Genomic DNA, 16,771 nt, shown 5'->3' with positions numbered 1-16,771 from the left:
CAGCAGAACACGTATCAAACTTCTGTATCAGCACCGGTACCAGTACCAGCACCGCTAGCAGTCATCACCGCTGCAGCCGCAACAGGAGGACCATCGCAATCATACCCAGCTTCTCCAAACCAACTTCAGTATCAGCAACAGCATCAGCACCTGCAGGCAGGCGCTGTCTCTCCAGGGGTGACCTTCTCGGATGAGCAGTATGACTCTGACATGGACGCGGAACTGCACCTGGGCCCTTCCCATGAGACCCTGCACGAGGGCCAGGTCCTGAAGGCGGGATACCTTTATAAAAAGGGCGAGCGTATTAAGGTATGACATATATGCAACGTTTTTTAGTTTTGTTTTTATATATATACATGAATGGGCGGGAAAATGAATGAAAGAAGGCTCTGCATATTGCCGATATGCCCTAAGGGGGGGGGAGGGGAGGAGGAATGCCCTGTTTCTGGACCATCTTGTGCCTGTGCTATAGTATTATGAAATGCGGATACGCGCTAGGGAGGGCTACATCCGTTGCTCTTTTTTTTTTCGATCACTTGCTTTTGCTTGGTTTCCGTTGTTGTTGTTCTTCTTGTTGTTGTTGTTGTTGCTATAGTTTTTTTTTTTTTTTTTTTTTTTTTTTTTTGGCTCGTGTGAAAGAGCATGGCGCACACAGTTGGACAAATGAACGCATGAAGAGTGTTTAGACTTAATGCCATGGGTAAAAAACAGTCGAGATTTTTATTGTTGCTCTCTGCAAAGTATTATTTTTACTTTTTTTTTTTTTTTTTTTTTTGTAATATGGTTGATTACTAGTGTTGGCTCGGGTGAGCATTGTGCAAATACAAGAAGAAAAAGAAAAAAAAAAAAAACTATTGGAAAAAAAAAGTGTATGAGAGAAGGAGAACAGCGTAGACGCTCTTCTTTATCTTTTTCAGATTGAGAGCCATGGCCTCTTTGTATGTACATGATCTGATGATGTAAATGAAATACGACGAAATTATGTCTTTTTTTGTAAGGAGATGTAATTTCCACCACAGTTTCCGAACTTGAATTATTTTTAACCGTTCTGTGTGTATGCATGCGTGTGTATATGCAAATGTGTGCGTGTGTGTGTGTAAGAGAGAGAGAGGGGAGGAGAAAGAGGGAGAGAAAGAACCTTGCTTAACTGACTATTTCCCCTCTTCTTTACTATCCCTCCCACATTTTTAATTTTACAACAGATCTGGAAGAAGAAATGGTTCGTGTTAAGGACCTCGAAACTCGCTTATTACAAGGACAGTAAAGAATACGTCCTCCTTCGGATCATCGATATCCGGGACATCCACAAGGCTGCGGAAGTCGTGGTCAAGAACCGGACGGGGGTCTTTGTGATCCTGACCCCTCGCAGGACGTTCACGGTCCAGGCCGAGAGTGTGGCGGAAATGGAGGAGTGGATCGAGGCCATCAACCAGGCCAAAGTTCAGTATGAGCTCACGTCGTCGAGCTCGGACATGGATTTGTATCCTGCATCGGGATCGATGAAGCATCCGGAACATTCGCATTCGACTTCTGCACCGTCTTCGTCAACAGCTGGAACAGGAGCTGGAACAGGAAGGAGGCATGAATTGGTGAAGCAGGGTTCGGGAACTTGTTTGCCCCGTCGTCAGCATAACCCGATGTCGCTTTCGGATCCGGGATTCTTGCTTGGAAGCAGTGTCGGTGAGGATGATATCGGAGGTGATCACACAGGAACAACGCGGATAGCCAACAGCAACAATTCCAACCACCCCAACAACAACATCATCAGCAACAATAATAATAATCATAATAATAGTAATATCAACAACAACAACAACGAAGACAGCACCGGTCATCAAGGAGGTATGTCTGGATTGTCACTGGTAATGCAGAATCAGTCAACGGGACAGACTCCGACCGCGATCTCGTCAGCGACACATAGTGGAGCAGAATCGAACCGACATCTGCAATCGAACCGGACAGCGGATGGGTTGTCGTTGGTCACGTCTGGAACACAGGCCATCAGGATCGGATCGGCGCCGTCGCCACGGGATGGATACAATAACTACGGAGGAGGAGGGGGAGGAGGAGAGTTCGTGTCGAACTCATTCTCGTCGAACCACTCGTTTAATACGTCGCCGGGAACACCGACACAGAATTCGCCAGCGGCGGCGGGATATGGATCCGGCGGGGAACAATGCTGTGGAGGAGAGCATAATGTATCATCGGAGGAGGAGGACGTGATCGATGATCCGACGGTGTTGGAGGCCGGACGGGTTGCGGCGGCGGCGAATGCGCCGGGATCGGGGCTAGTGACAGGCGAGCAGTTAGAAAGTAAGGTTGTGAGGCAAGGGTATCTGCTGAAGCTGGGGAACAAGTATAAGCGCTGGCGAAAGAAGTGGTTCGTCCTGAGGGGGGACAAATTGACGTATTACAAGAACGCCAAGGTAAGATGGTACCCCGACAACCTATCTGGATTGAAAGAAAACGGCAATGGCACTGAAGCAGTTCCTAAACTCGTTTTTACTTCCTACTCTTTCCTACAAACAATAGGAATATCAACCGCTCGGGATCATCCCGCTGTCGACGATCATCGACAGTCTGCAGACGGACCCCGTATCAAAGCACAAACAGTACTGTCTACGCATCGTTACCAGCAAACGCAGCTTCGTCTGCTGTGCATCCGACGAGGACACGCTTCTGCAATGGATCGACGCCCTCCATGTGGAATGTGCCCGGGTAGCAAGGGAGGCCAAGCGGGAGAAGGAAGGGACGGACCTGGACGACGCGCTACTGACGGATCCTAGAGCCCTGGGCCGGACCGCGTATATGGACACCAATGCCGGGGCAGTAGTCTCGCCCGGTGGATCGTCAGCAGCGTTGGGATCGAGTGCGCAATCCGTGGGATCACAACCGCTCAAACGGGCGTTGAACCTGGATACGAGTACGGCGACGGCGATGGCGACTGGATCTCAACCGATCACCTTCTCGACTTCTCCGGTCAGTCTACCCTCGGTTACCTTCCAGACTTCAGAACCGATCCCTGCACGGAGTCCGCCAACTGTTACCTTCAGCGTCTAAAATCGATATTTTGGGTACTTGACTCGATTCGAGAATTGTTATTATCCTGTCTTTTCTTTTTTTCGTTTTTTTCGTTTTTTTATCCTTTGCCCTTTTTGTCGCCCTTTCATACTTTCTTTCTTTCTTTTCTTCGCAATCTTTTTTCTTGCTTTTTTTTTCTTGCTTTTTTTTTTTTCTTTTCATGCCTTTTATCTGTGTATAGTTTCTGATATTCTTTTGCCTCTCTCTCTCTCTCTTTCTCTTTTTTCTTTTTACGTTTCTAATGCCACCACCATGACCTTTTATGACCGCTATCATACTAATTTCATCATAAGAATATTTTTATGGATAATGAAAGAAGAAATAGTCTAGTCTTCTAAACTATTGAACAACTATGAAGAAAAAAATATATATATATTTATATATGATAACGCCAAATGTTTAAAAAAAGAGAGAGGAGAGGGCTGTGGTGAGATATAAAAAAAATGAAAAATGAAAAAGAAAAAGAAAAATGCAATATGAAGTAAAAAGAAAGGAACAATACAATGGAAGAAAATGAAGAAAATAAAAGAAAACTGAGAGAAAATGAAGAAAATACAACAAGGAAGGAAAAAAAGAAAAGAAATTATACAATTTTAGCCTGACCGGCTCTCGATCGACCTTGTGCTGATGTTACATGACGGGCCACGACTGCTGGTGCTGGTGCTGGTGCCTCTGCTGTTGGTGCTGACGCTGCTGTTCCACCGTGACGGCGGCCAGGGCAGCCGTGAGCGTCGATACCTGCGACACACCCGTCGGCGACTTTGGTGCGGCCGAGGATGTCGGCGAGAGCGACGATGGGGTCGCGAGGCCCGTCAACGGACTCGCCTTCGTTTGGATCGACAACGTGCTCAGTCCTGGGAGGGTGGCCCGACCGAGCACCGGCGAAGTCATCGGGGTCACGTCCGTCGAGAACACGTTTCCGTCACCCCGATACGCTGTCAAGTTGGTGTTGATCACGATAGGCGTTGGTGGCATCGCAGGTGCAGCCGGTCGCAACGCAGGACTCGAGACAGGACTCGAGTCGGGCGTGTGGTCTGAAGGAGGCGAGAGTCGGTTTGGGATATTACTGCTGTTGCTATTGCTGGTGTTATTCGCATTGGCAGCTGAGGCCGTGATGGCATTAATGGCCGCCATCATCATCGGTGAGGACTCCACGGCCGAGAGCGCAGTCGCAATCGCCAACGCCGCCGCCTGATTACTCGCAAACACACCACTGACCAGCAAGGGATGGCTCGTCAGTCCCGCCTGATGGGCCCTCAGCGCGGCCGTCAAGTTCGGGTGCGAGTGTTCGATATGATACTTGAGGCCATTGAGGTTCTTGTACCGTTTCCCGCACTCCATAAACGTGCACACGTACGGCTTCGATTCCGGTCCCTCTGAATCCGCAAGCCCCGAAGCAGAGCAATGTCCGTGCTGGTTGTGGTACTTGAGTCCATTCGGGTTCTTGTAGGCCTTGTCACAGCCACTGACCTGGCAGCGATATGGCTTGTCCGCACTCGACGACCCCGATTTGCCGATGCTCTCCATAATACTCACAAGCTCCTCCCGCTTCCTGATCAGATCCTCGGCCGCCTGGATATACTGTGGCGACCCGACCTCACCAATGTTCGGTAGCAGTCCTTGTTTCATCGCCATCTGAAGATACTCTGTAACAGATCCCAAGAGATCCTCCTGGTTCTTTGCCGGGGCCCATGCTGATGCCATTGCTGTTGTTGATGATGATGATGATGTATTGTTCTTGGAGGACGAGCCAGGGGCACCGTGCTGGTTATTGAATGTCGCCGTTGCAGAGGAAAGGGTCATGTTCTGGAAATTCGAGGCCTTCTTGGCCATGGGACTGTGGGTATCAAACGAGGTCGAGTACGCGGACAGGTCTCGCTTCTTGCTTGCCAGACTCGTGAATTCTGCCTGGGCTGCGGTTCTGAGGATAGAATTTGGGAACGCCGAGATCACATCGTCCGCCGTCGAGAGAAACGCCGAATCTTCCGAATAGATATCCGATAATGAGACTCCGTTGTTGTTATTGTTGGCCGTCGCCTTCTTTTTGGTATTGAAGAATGAGAGCGGGGTTAACTTTTGGTCCTGCTGCTGCTGCAGTTGTTGTTGCTGATGGTGATGGTGCTGTTGGTTATGGCTCGCTGCGAGGGCTGCGACTGTTGCAGCAGCAGCGGCCGTAGCAGCTGCAGATCCCTTAAGATGCAGATGGTTGGAAGAAGAAGAAGAAGAGGAGGAAGAAGGACGCTGTTGATGTTGCTGCTGTTGTTGTGGGATCGAATCTGTGGACCAGCCTTCCTCGTCCACAAAGCCAGCAGGGACGGGGTGGCCATTGTCGTCCTCTTCTTCGAAACGCACGTGCGATTCCTCATAGTGCTGCAGGAGTGCATGCAGATCACCGAGGGTCAGACCACAGCAGGAGAAGTTGGTGCAGTAGTTGGCCTCGAGATCGCGCTGATAGACATCGCCGCTGCCCCGCCTGGGCGAGGAGCTGTAGTCCTGGAGAGCACTGCTGCGTAAGAAGGATGGGAATTAGCCGATGGTCTGTTTAGACAAAGCGGGTTGGCGTGTTGCTTACGAGACGAGATGCGGGTGCTTTATGCTTATAAAATAAATCTGATTCGTGCTCGATTGAGGATAGTCCACTTACTCGAATTGCTGAGGCGATTGGCCATAGGGGAACGGGGCGAAGAAGGAGGGCCGGCGCAGCTGGGCGGAATGGAAGGATCCGACAGAGAGGACGAGGGAGGGTCTCCGGAGGGCGGTAGCGGCGGCCAGGGCCTCGGCGGAGAAGGGGGAGGAGGCGGAGAAGGAGTTGTTGAAGGCGGAGGGGGGGCCGAGGGAGAGACTGGAGGTGGCGGTGGGGGTTCCCGAGGCAGTGCTGTTGCGGATGGTGTTGTTGTTTGCGGAGGGGGAGGGGGAGGGGGAGGAGGACGCGGAGATGTTGATACTCGGCGTGGGAATGGCGGCGGGCATGGTGTGGTCCAGAGGGAGGGTCTGCGGCGGAGGAGTGTAGGATAGAGGGAGGGAAGGAGAAGAGAGAGAGAGGGAGGGGGGGACTGTTTGCGTTCTGCAGATCAGCACGAGTGCCGCTGAAGGGGAGGATGAGAGGAGGGGGATGAGATGAAAGAAGGGGGCAGACTCGAAACAAAAGGAATGAACAAAAGCGGATGGATGGGAGCGAAGTAAAGGGGGGATGAGAGAGAATGAGAGAGAATGAGAGAGAAAGAGAGAGAGAGAGAGAGGGGTGATGGGAATCCTCCATCACTCGCCTGAACTAAACTCAGTCCTCCCCCCTCCCCAGTCGCCGGGAGGAGGCGCCTGATTGGCGGTGTGCCACCCACAAATACCACGGCACAAACTAGTCTAGTCGCCTTGGCTTCATTGTCGTGTTGTTCAGGCAGTGTGTGTGAGTGTGGCATATACCCCCCGGAGATACGGCCCCCTCCCGATGCACATGCATGCAGACTATGCCGTGTGAAGTCATCCTCAGCAGCCTCGACCCACGAGGCACATCCTCCCCTCCTATGCAGTCTAGTCTCTCAGAATACGCACTGCCGGATCCCATGTGTCCCATGTGGCACTAAGGGAATGCTCTGAAAACCAGGAACAACTGGCCGCCATCTCCTCCGCCCACACTCCCATCACATTCCTCCCTCTCCTTCCCATAACCATGGTCCATTCCAATCCTCCCTGGCTCTCTGCTCGCTGGAAAGAGCCAGCATGCAAGAACGTCATCCACGCCAGTGCACGGTCGTCTGCCGATGCTGCTGCAACGGAATATGCGAGTGAGCAGACACGATCTTTTTTCTAGAGATCTTTGGAATGCATGCATGCAGCAAATACCTATCTATCTACCTATCTATCCATCTATCTATCTATCCATCTATGTCTTCGTCTTCTCTCTCCTCTTGCCTCCTTTTTTAATATCGTCCTGTGAGTATCGCCTCATGTGCGGTGAATATACCCTGCAAAACCAATTAGTTCTTTGATACCCCTCTCCCCTCCCCGCCTCTGTAACGACTGCTACTCCCATACCTGCCTGCCCACCATGTTGAAACGAAGAAGCGCTATCCACCCATCTCACGCGACAGGGTTCCGATCCAAGAGCATCACCACCACTGCAGCGACAAAGCCCACAAATCCGTCCTTGAACTCACCCTTCGACGACTTGCCAACCAATGTAGGAAATACAAGACCCTTTGATGACCGCTGTAACACTTCCTCGCCACACGCGACCATCCCCTCCCGCGATAACTTTACGACCAATCCCTTCCTCTTTAAGCCCACCACCGCCAACACCACTGACTCTGAAGCTGGCCGTTCTCATCAATGGGACAACTTCACGACAGTAGAGAGGGCAAATCACACGGACAATATCGACCGATACAAATTCCAGAGCAAACAGGAGCGCACACGCAGACTATCACTCGATCTGCTCAAAGTCCCGTTCGGATGGCACCGGCGCCATCGCGCGACCTCTGCATCTTCAGCCCTGAAACAGCTGACCAAGTCTGGTCCTCATCACAGCCCACAACACGAGGAGATTCTCAAGAGTAGCAGAGACACGGACCTTCACCCAGAGCAACAACAGTCGATATTGGACCCTGTTGAGGATCCATTGGGGGAGAGGGCCATATTGAGGAGCGCGAGATATCGACCAGAGGAAGTAGACGATGATGAAGAAGAAGAGTATGAAGAGGATGAACAAGAAGACATTAAGGAACCATCCTTTGATCGTGGCCAGCCAATGCTGGTTGAAAGACAGGAGCAGCATTCGTTCAACCCATTTTTTCATGCATTTAAGTCGGACCCAAAAGTCGGTAACACCGTCGATCTGTGTGACGACGACGACGACGACGATGAGGGCTCAAGACAGGGCTGGGCTGCAGACAGACAGGGTTATCGGCAATCGTGGGCTGCTTCTTGCACAGGAGGAGCCCCTCAGCCATCACAGCAATCCTGTCGGCGACACAGTGTCTTTTCGGACTGGTCGATCGAGGACTATCCACGACTGTTGGCCTTCCAGAAAAAGCAGCAGGAAAGCGAGGAACGGGAACAAGAGGAGCAGTGTAAAAAGGAGAAGGAGCAGATGAACGAGGTATGTCAAAAACAGACACGCACACATGTCGATGAACAGTGAGCGCCAAGTCCATGGTCCTCAATATCTTTGTCTTCATCGCTATATCTATATGTCAATAGAGGATTTTCTCAGCATCAAGAACATCCATGAGCAGATCTACGACCGACACAACGCTAGACCATCCCCAACTCCAACCCCAACAAGACATCCGCAAACACCATCGCCACACCTCCGCCTTCTCTCGTCCGCGCACCTCTTCCCCACCACCCTTTCTCACCCCCTGTCCCCGCAGGAACTCAGCCGCCGTCGGCGGAAATACCATCCAAACCCAACAACCACGTCCTCGCTCACTACTCGAACCTATCAAATGGTCCCACTTCGAAACCAAGTCCCCGCCCTACGAACCAAACAGTACCGTCCATGACGACTTTGGGGCACAAGACAAAACCAATGAACGGGACAAGAAAGAGTCCCGGAACGAGAGAGAGCCCTGGAACGAGAAGGAGTCCTGGAACGAAACTTTTACCTCTTCATCCAATCGCCCTTTCTCCTGGTGTCCACGATCGCTGGCCCGGCGCGAAGTTCACTCATACGCACACGATTTCACGAAGGACAGCGGCCCTGAGCTCTGGGTGCCGTGTCCATGGGCGTCCACTGGTTCTAGCTCCAGCCCCACATCGCCTTCGCAATACAGGGCCTTTCCACACGAGCGCCCGGATTATGATCCGGGCGCCTATGCAACCAGCGAGAGCGATTCCTTTACGACGACGATGGTGACGCGCAGCCCAAGCCGTCGTGGCTATCATCGTCGTCAAACCTCGTACCACGAACCACCGTATCACGACATACGTGAAGTTCAAATGCGACCTTATGGAAAGGAAGACGACCACGGGAATGAGTACCAGTGCCGGTATCAGGACCAGGGTAGTGAAGATCATGATCGTGAACGTTATAGAGACGAAACCGAGGCGACCGGTCGATACGATCGCGTGTACGGGGATAAAGCGGTTCCAGCACAGAAGGACCGCCTTCGGAGGGACGATAAGGATCATGGAGTTCGGTATTATTACAATTCATTGAGCTGGCAAGCAGACCTTGGCGACGATTCTGAAGGCCATTCAAACAACCATGACAACTGTAATTATAATAATAATAACGGCAACAGCGACGATGACCACAACGACAACAGCGACAACGACAATGACGACAACGAGGCGCTGCACCATTCATCTCCTGGGAGGAACCCGTTCCATCGGCCGCGGGGTCTCATCAGCCGTCAAGCTAATCTCGCAAAAGCCAAATTCTACAAACTGCTCAAGCATCCCCAACACCCTCACCGCCCACTTCAACATCACGATCACGAACGCGACCACGAACGCGAACGCGAACATGAGCCCAATCATATCCTCATCAGCAACCACAAAATCAACAAAGAAGAAAAAGAAGCGGGCGAAGAAGCAGGCAAAGAAGAAGAAGAGGAAGAAGAAGTCGCTGGATACCTTGAAGAGTACGACGACACAGACCCTTCCCGCTCCGAGAGCTCCGTCTATTCTGTAACCTCCTCCCTTCGCGCGCGCATGCGTCTGAACCCCAAGACAAAAACCACCCTCAGCCAGGTCAAGCGTCGGATCACGACTGCCGCCAGGACCGTCATGACCGAGGCCAATAAGGCTGTGAACACTGTCCTGTCCGAGGCCAACAAGGCCAAGATCAGCGTCAGTGCCGCCGCCGCCGCCGCCGCCTCCACGACGGGCAAAGACAGAAGGAAGAAGAAGAAGAAAACCAATAAGAGCGATTCCCTGGAAGGTGGACCCGTTGATGGTCATAGTCAAGAATGGGGGGAAGGGAAGGGACTGGGACGAGGGGCAGATGAGGCGGAAGATGAGGATGAGGAGGATGCGAAGGAAATGGGGGCGCCGTTTTTGGATTATCAGGAATACTATCGGCACTATAGCGATGGTATCGAAGGCCGGCCACGGCGCTTGACGGTTTCTGGAGCGAGGCGATAGAAAAGGATGTGTGTGTGTGGGAGGAGTCTGGATGTAGACTGCCGCCGTGGTCGTGGTCATAGTAACCAATAGTAAATGGTAGTTATAGTAGTTAGTCTAGCCATACCACTACTACATGCACATGCAGCATAAACCAAATCCACATTGACGAGCAAAAAAAACATGTACAGTCGGAGGACGCGAATGTGGTTTTTACCTCTTTCTCTCTCTATATAAAAAAAAAAAAGGATAAAAATGGGGGGGATAGAAAACTAGGCCGCAAAGAGTAATGTCTAATTATGCTCAAGTGTAAATTAGAGTTTTTTTTTTTTTTTACAGAACCGCGCGCTACGCGTTGCTTTGCTTGGGACGAGAGAAAAGGGACGGAGAAAATAAAACGCGATGGACAAAGAAGAAAAAAAAAAACAATTATCGTTAGTTATGTTAGTTATAGTGTGTTTTTTTCGCTGTGTTTTTTTACTTGTACACATGCTTGTACCGTATACATATTCCCACATACATACCTCGTTTTGGTGGAGATCTTTGAGTGCTGTACAGCAGACTAACGCGCGACCGTGAGGGTGTGTGTGTGTACCGGCTAATATGATAGGACAACGAAACGCGACCAAGGTTTTTTGACCTCGTGGGGGACCACTGCATATACACAAAAGAAAAAACACATGTACAGGGGTACATCGGGAAATATATCTGCAGGCAGGCGCCTTACAGCTGAGGGGGGTCACTTGGACAACGCAGATTTGTGAGGCAGGGGGGAGAGGGAGGGGGAGGAAAGAGAGTCTTTTTTTTTTGTATCCTTTTGACAAGATTGTACGGCATGGTCAATGGCAATGGGTGTCGATGTTCTTGGCTCCTCCTTTTCTGGTTTTTTTTTGGGACGTCCATCCAAGAACCTGAAGTGATTCTTCAAAGACATGGATGTGTTTGCGAGAAAGGACAATGAAGGAAACTGTCGTTCGCTTTCTGCTTTTCCGCTCTTTGTAAGATCCTAAGATGTACCGATCCCTTTTAACCCTTTTACCCTTTTATCCCTTTAGAGTTTTTTTTTTTTGGTTGCCTAGAAAACCCCTGCCTAATTAACCCCCCCTTCAACCAACCAACCAAATAGCTAACCAAGTTCAAGTCCAAAGGCAGTTTTGTTAACTAACCATCACACACATGCACACACACACATACGCGCAGCAAGAAAAAAAGGGGATGGACAGAAAGGGTCCTTCATTCCTTTCTGATGTTTGTCGTGCGCATATACGTGCATTAGTTTCGTTTTTTTTTATATAGACGAATACGGGCCAAAAAAGAAAGACAAGAGCAAGGCAAGGCGATATCTGATTTTCTATAGACCTCCTCACCTCCTCCTCACCTCCTCCTCCCCCTCTCTCCCCCTATCCAATCCATGGACGCGCACTCGTCCTGCATGCCAATGCACATACACACGCGCAGGGGGGGGGAAGAAAAGACTAGGCAAGACAAGTAAGTAGGCAGGCAGGGGCGGGTTGCTTGCAGATCAAGCGTCGATCAAGTCGAGCATCTGTTATATCCATACAAAAAAAACCACATTTCGAGATTTCTTGATCGTTTTTTATATCAAAAGGTTATTGGAGTTATTCTCGACAGAGGTATAGAAATATCAAAAAGAAAAAAAAAAAGAGACAGAAAGCTATCGTATGTCTGTGCGGGTGAGGTGGCAAGGAAAGGTGGGAGGAATATATGTACAAGCGTCGTATATAGAACGAGAAAGGGAGCGCAAACGACTAAAAAACAAGCAAAACTACAGAGATATGATTTGTTTTAATGCTTCAAGAACCGAGTCTCCGAATGATCCACATCGCGATACGCGTGAATCGGTGCCTTGTCCTGCTTCAGAACGCTGTGTGACTCCACCAATTTGATCGCCTCGGAAGCGTGCTGACTCAAGCCGGAGGTTCGACCTTCGACCTATATATGTAGTATAGCATAGTTTTGAAAGAAATTAAAAAGACAGAGTTAGATTCTTCAGTTCGTTTTGCCAAAATTGTCTAAGCACAGGTCGTTTTTTCCTTTCTTTCTTTCATTGCAGGCATGACGGACAGAAAAAAAAAAAAAGGTCGATGGTGTAACAAGGACGGCAAAAAAAGGGCCCGGGTCACTTTTCTCATCATCATCACGGACTCCAGAAGAAGACGAAGAAAAAAAAAAAAAAAGAAACAGAGTGGGTAGGGATACATGAACAGTGCACGAATAAGATGTCCTCTCCGGCGCCCGTTTCTTTTTTTTTTTTTTTTTTTTTTTTACCCAAGCAAAAGACAACGACTCAAGACGAGATGCACTAAAGCGTTGTATGCTTTCAATTTTGGATGGATGCTTGGCATCATGAGTAATAACCCGCTAGCAAAAAAAAATATGTGTGTGCGTGTGTGTGGGTTCGCGATATAAAGTCTGCCCAAAGTGTTCCAACTGTATAACCCAAAAAAAAAAAGTTTAAAGGGTCCACACCACGAACATGTGGTTGTAGTCCTTTGGGCTTCCAACAATGAGAAACACCCCTTATCGAAATGTCCTCCTCCCCTCCCCATCCCAACTACCACTACCAAGGACAGCAAAGCCAGTATATTATGTATCAACAAAAAAAAAAAAAGGCATTCAGGTGATGTGGTTACCTCGTTGGACAGGTTTCTTGCGGATTGCTCCAACTTATCGGCAGCCTTGTTGGCGGATTCGGACCAGGAACTGGAGGAGTAAGCCGAGGGGTGGGTGTTGTTGACAAAGGCGACGACGGGAATGCGGGCCATGGAGACGCGAGGGAGACCCTTGGAGAGCGAACGGATGGCGACAGACATTGTTGCTTGTATGTTGTACGTGTGTGTGTGTGTGTGTGTATGTGTGTGAAGCGAAGTAGTATGTGGTGTGAGTGAGATTAGGAGGAGAAGAGATGTGATCAATTGAGGATATTGTCTTTGCTTGCTTGCTTGCTTGTTTGGTTTGCCGTAGAAGAGAGAGAACGAGAGAGCGAGAGAGAAATAAAAAAAGAAAAAGGAAAAGAGAGATGGTCGATGTTTTATACTCGTTTGCCCATTGACCAAACGAACCTAGTCGTTATAGTATGTGTATAGAGCAATCTGTAAGCTTGTCTTTGTCAGATGAGCACGATGTTACGCGCACTTTGGCTGGCTGTCAAGGAGACCGTTTGGGCAAAATGCACACCCAAGGTCCTTGCTGTTCCACAACCGAAGCAGGGCGTGTGGGCAGGGACTCAATGGTTCATTGGCTCGTCTGGACATTGGAACGTACATGTACATGAACACGCATGCATCCCCCCCTTTAGGTTTTTTTTTTTTTTTTTTTTCATCTGTTTCCTGCACCCGCAATAAACAGCCCATCATGGAAAAAGATGCTGCAATAGTCCTAGTCGAATGGGCGGGCGGTGGGGTGTACTTGTGTACGTGCTCTTGTCCAAAGAGTAGAGGTGTAAAGTAAAAAAATGAGTAAGGGTCGGGTTTGCTTTGCCTGACTTTGTTGGGTGCTCTTTTTGTCTCGTAGAACAACAAATCGCGAAATGCTACTGGTCCACCACGGGATGATTCGATAGTGCACGCAGCTCATCCTCTTAATCCACGGACACCTCAACTCTATTCTTGGGCGGGTAGTCATGCCTGCTCTCTCCTCCCATCATTGGCGTGGATCTGACTCGAACCAGGCAGGGACACCCAGCCCAAAAATATCTTTTATTGCACCAGGCCAGCTGTTTACTGGTGGGGCCTCCCCCGTTTTTTTTTTCTTTCTAGAAGGCATTCGAGCGACATTGCTCAACTGTCGCATTGTTCCATTGTTCCATTGTTCAATGGGTGCTCGCAGCCACGTACATCTTTTTTTTGGGGGGGGGGAAGAGGGGGAGGCGGGTAGGGGAGCTCTGCAGAGGAGGTATAGCAAAGGACAAGGACAAACGCGGCGATCACTTTCGGAGATGAATTCCAATCCCTTGTTACACCGCTGCAGTGGGTCCTCCTTCTCCCGCGTAGTTGGCTGGGGGAGGAGAAGGAGAGATCAATAGACCCGATCGACACCCAACAATGTCGAAGCCAGCCTTTGGACTCCTCAGTGTATGGGTGGTTGGGTGAGGTTTCTATCTTTCTGCAAGCACGTTATCCCCACTCCCCACAAAAAGAACCCGACAGACCCGCAAATGAATGGGTCTGTCTCCACAGATATGACAAATAATAATCAACAGGAAAAGTATATCTTGATACGAACGGACGTATTCCTTCCCCTTTCCTCCGGTTGGGTTATGCTGTGCACTGAAAATGTCGTGTAACATCCTCCGGTCAACAATGCATACACTTGCAGCAAATGTCCATGCCATAGAAGCATAAAATGATGTTCATTTTTTTTTTTAGTTTTTTATTTTCAAGAATGCAATGCTGGATATGATGTGTATAAAGATATCTATATGCGAACCACCCTCTCGCGCTCTCTCTCTCTCTCGGGCTGGCTTATTTTTTTTTTTATTTTTTTTTTTACTTCCTCATCTTCTTGCCCCCCTTGTTTCCCCGTGCAGCGGCGCTCTTGCTCTTATATCCACCCGCCTGGACCGAATCATCATCCCTATCATTATCATCCGCGTTAAACAGCCTCTTGTTTCCTCCACGGCCGCCCTTGCCACGGCTGGCGTGCTGCTCCTTCAACTCCATGATTGCAAACCGCTGTGCTTCCGCAACACGCTCCTGAAGCAACATGACCGCATCCTTATCCACCGAGAACTCCTCCAGCTTCTTGCTCAAGGCCTGTTCGATTCGCTGATAGACCTCGACATCATATTGGGTGACGAACGTGATGGATTTGCCAGATCGACCTGCACGGGCCGTACGACCGACACGATGGATGTAGTCCTTCGAGTTGTTGGGCAGGTCGTAATTCAAAACAATATCAACCGAAGGAATATCCAGACCTCTGCATCACATCATTTCGATAAGCGCCCAAAAAAAAAAAAAAAAAAAAAAAAAGCAGAGAATGAGACTTGTTAGCAACAGATCAACAGATTGTTCAGTTCACACACAACAGAGTATACATCCAGCGATTCAACATCTTCATTTGAGGCAGTACCTGCTTGCGACATCGGTGGCGATCAAGATATTCCTGTTGCCGGATTTGAACTTGTTAAGAGCTCCTAAGCGCTTCTCCTGACTGAGCTGTCCATGCAATGGAATGGCAGGGAAACCCAGGTTCCGGAGCAGAAGCGTGATCCTCTGTGTGTCGTTGCAAGTCCTTGAAAACACAATCGTCGAGTTTCCTGCCAATTCGTTCAACAGATAAACCAGGTACGAATCCTTATTCTTCAACGGGAAGAACAGGTAGTACTGAAGCAAGGTCGCGACCGTCGAATATTTCGTGGCCACCTCAACCTTCACCGGGTTGTTCAAACTAGCCCTCTGCAGCTTCGCGACCTTCGTCGTCATGGTGGCCGAGAACAAGAATGTGTTGCGTTCCTTGGGGATGACCTTCAAGATCTGGTCGATAATCGGTCCGAAATCCATGTCCAAAAGACGATCGGCCTCATCGAGAACGAGGTACTTTAATGTCCTCAAGCTGAATCCCTTTGTGTTTTCGAGATGGTCCTGAAGACGACCGGGTGTGCAGACGATGACATGGGGCTTCTTTGAGAGCGCGATCGATTGTGCCATCATGTCCATGCCTCCGACAATAACACAGCATCGCACGCCGATTGTCGATCCCAACGATTCAAACGTCTCTGAAATCTGAACCGCCAACTCTCTACACATAAGAACACAACACCAGAAAAAATAAAGAAAAAGAAAAAAAAGATCCAGTTAGTTTCAATGCGATGTGGATCGAGGGATAGTAGGAGATGAAATAAAAATGCGTGAAATTACCTCGTGGGTGCCATAACACATGCAAACATGGGCGAAGGGTTGTTCCACAATGCCTGAAGGATGGGCAGCGCAAATGCGGCGGTCTTTCCTGAACCTGTCTGAGCGAGTCCAATGATGTCGCGGCCCTGCAGGGACCAAGGAATAGACTCCTTCTGAATATCTGTAGGTGTCTTAAACTTGAGCTGCTCGCATGCATCGACCAAAGGTTGCATCAGGCCCTGAGATTATTGAGAAAAGAGAAAAACCAGGCAATACGTATGTTAGGTACAGGCCAATGCAAAGTCACTGTGACAATTGATAGAACATCCTGTATCGATACATACCAGGTCCTTGAAGGTCATGTTCTCTTTGGTCTCTGTCGCCTCAGCACTGTTCTCCTTTTCCTGGTTCTCTTCGCTGTCCTGTTCCTCCTGCTCCTCTACCTCATCCTCGCTGCTGTTCTCGCTCTCGGACTGTTCCTCGACCACAGGCTCAGGTGGTGGTGGTGCAACGGCCTTCTTTGTGGCCTTGACGACCTTTGCGTCATTCTTTGTGATCTTTTTGACAGCCATGGTTGGTTGTAAGTTTTGTCCGCTGTTGTTGATGGAGATTAGAGTGTTGAGAGTGTTGGGAATGTTGATAGTGCTGAGGGAGGTGGTTGGGGGTGATGCTGCGCTGAAGAACTGAGTGTGATGCTTGTTGGGCTAGGCACCAAAAAAAAAAAAAAAAAAAAAAGGTCAACAATGACTGCTAAAAGGTCTGCA

At 49.5% G+C, this 16,771-nt stretch overlaps 4 protein-coding genes across 4 annotated transcripts; 2 read left to right on the top strand and 2 right to left on the bottom strand.

The window, feature by feature from the left end:
• The first annotated feature begins 9 nt into the window (after window positions 1–9).
• On the top strand, window positions 10–3,255 carry BC939DRAFT_438563 (uncharacterized protein). The gene is made up of 3 exons (XM_051553857.1): window positions 10–309; window positions 1,203–2,426; window positions 2,533–3,255. The coding sequence occupies exons 1-3, from the start codon at window positions 211–213 to the stop codon at window positions 3,058–3,060; spliced, it is 1,851 nt and encodes a 616-aa protein (XP_051416413.1). The 5' UTR covers window positions 10–210; the 3' UTR covers window positions 3,061–3,255.
• A 128-nt stretch (window positions 3,256–3,383) lies between these two features.
• BC939DRAFT_438559 (uncharacterized protein) lies at window positions 3,384–6,310 on the bottom strand. The gene is made up of 2 exons (XM_051553856.1): window positions 5,726–6,310; window positions 3,384–5,587 (listed from the first exon to the last, which is right to left on the bottom strand). Exons 1-2 carry the CDS (start codon window positions 6,049–6,051, stop codon window positions 3,712–3,714), a joined length of 2,202 nt encoding a protein of 733 aa, XP_051416412.1. The 5' UTR covers window positions 6,052–6,310; the 3' UTR covers window positions 3,384–3,711.
• A 655-nt stretch (window positions 6,311–6,965) lies between these two features.
• Window positions 6,966–10,350, top strand: BC939DRAFT_438558 (uncharacterized protein). The gene is made up of 2 exons (XM_051553855.1): window positions 6,966–8,176; window positions 8,278–10,350. Exons 1-2 carry the CDS (start codon window positions 7,127–7,129, stop codon window positions 10,165–10,167), a joined length of 2,940 nt encoding a protein of 979 aa, XP_051416411.1. The 5' UTR covers window positions 6,966–7,126; the 3' UTR covers window positions 10,168–10,350.
• A 4,304-nt stretch (window positions 10,351–14,654) lies between these two features.
• BC939DRAFT_473445 (P-loop containing nucleoside triphosphate hydrolase protein) lies at window positions 14,655–16,369 on the bottom strand (the record flags this gene model as incomplete). The annotated part of the gene is made up of 4 exons (XM_051558349.1): window positions 14,655–15,087; window positions 15,241–15,909; window positions 16,029–16,246; window positions 16,352–16,369. 4 exons carry the CDS (start codon window positions 16,367–16,369, stop codon window positions 14,655–14,657), a joined length of 1,338 nt encoding a protein of 445 aa, XP_051416410.1.
• Between the last annotated feature and the right edge of the window lie 402 nt (window positions 16,370–16,771).

This window comes from Gamsiella multidivaricata (genome assembly GCF_025024155.1).
Source record: "Gamsiella multidivaricata strain RSA 2152 chromosome Unknown BC939scaffold_6, whole genome shotgun sequence".
NCBI classification, from domain to species: domain Eukaryota; kingdom Fungi; phylum Mortierellomycota; class Mortierellomycetes; order Mortierellales; family Mortierellaceae; genus Gamsiella; species Gamsiella multidivaricata.
Note: the sequence above shows the minus strand (reverse complement) of the source record. Positions and strands in the feature narration are given on the sequence as shown.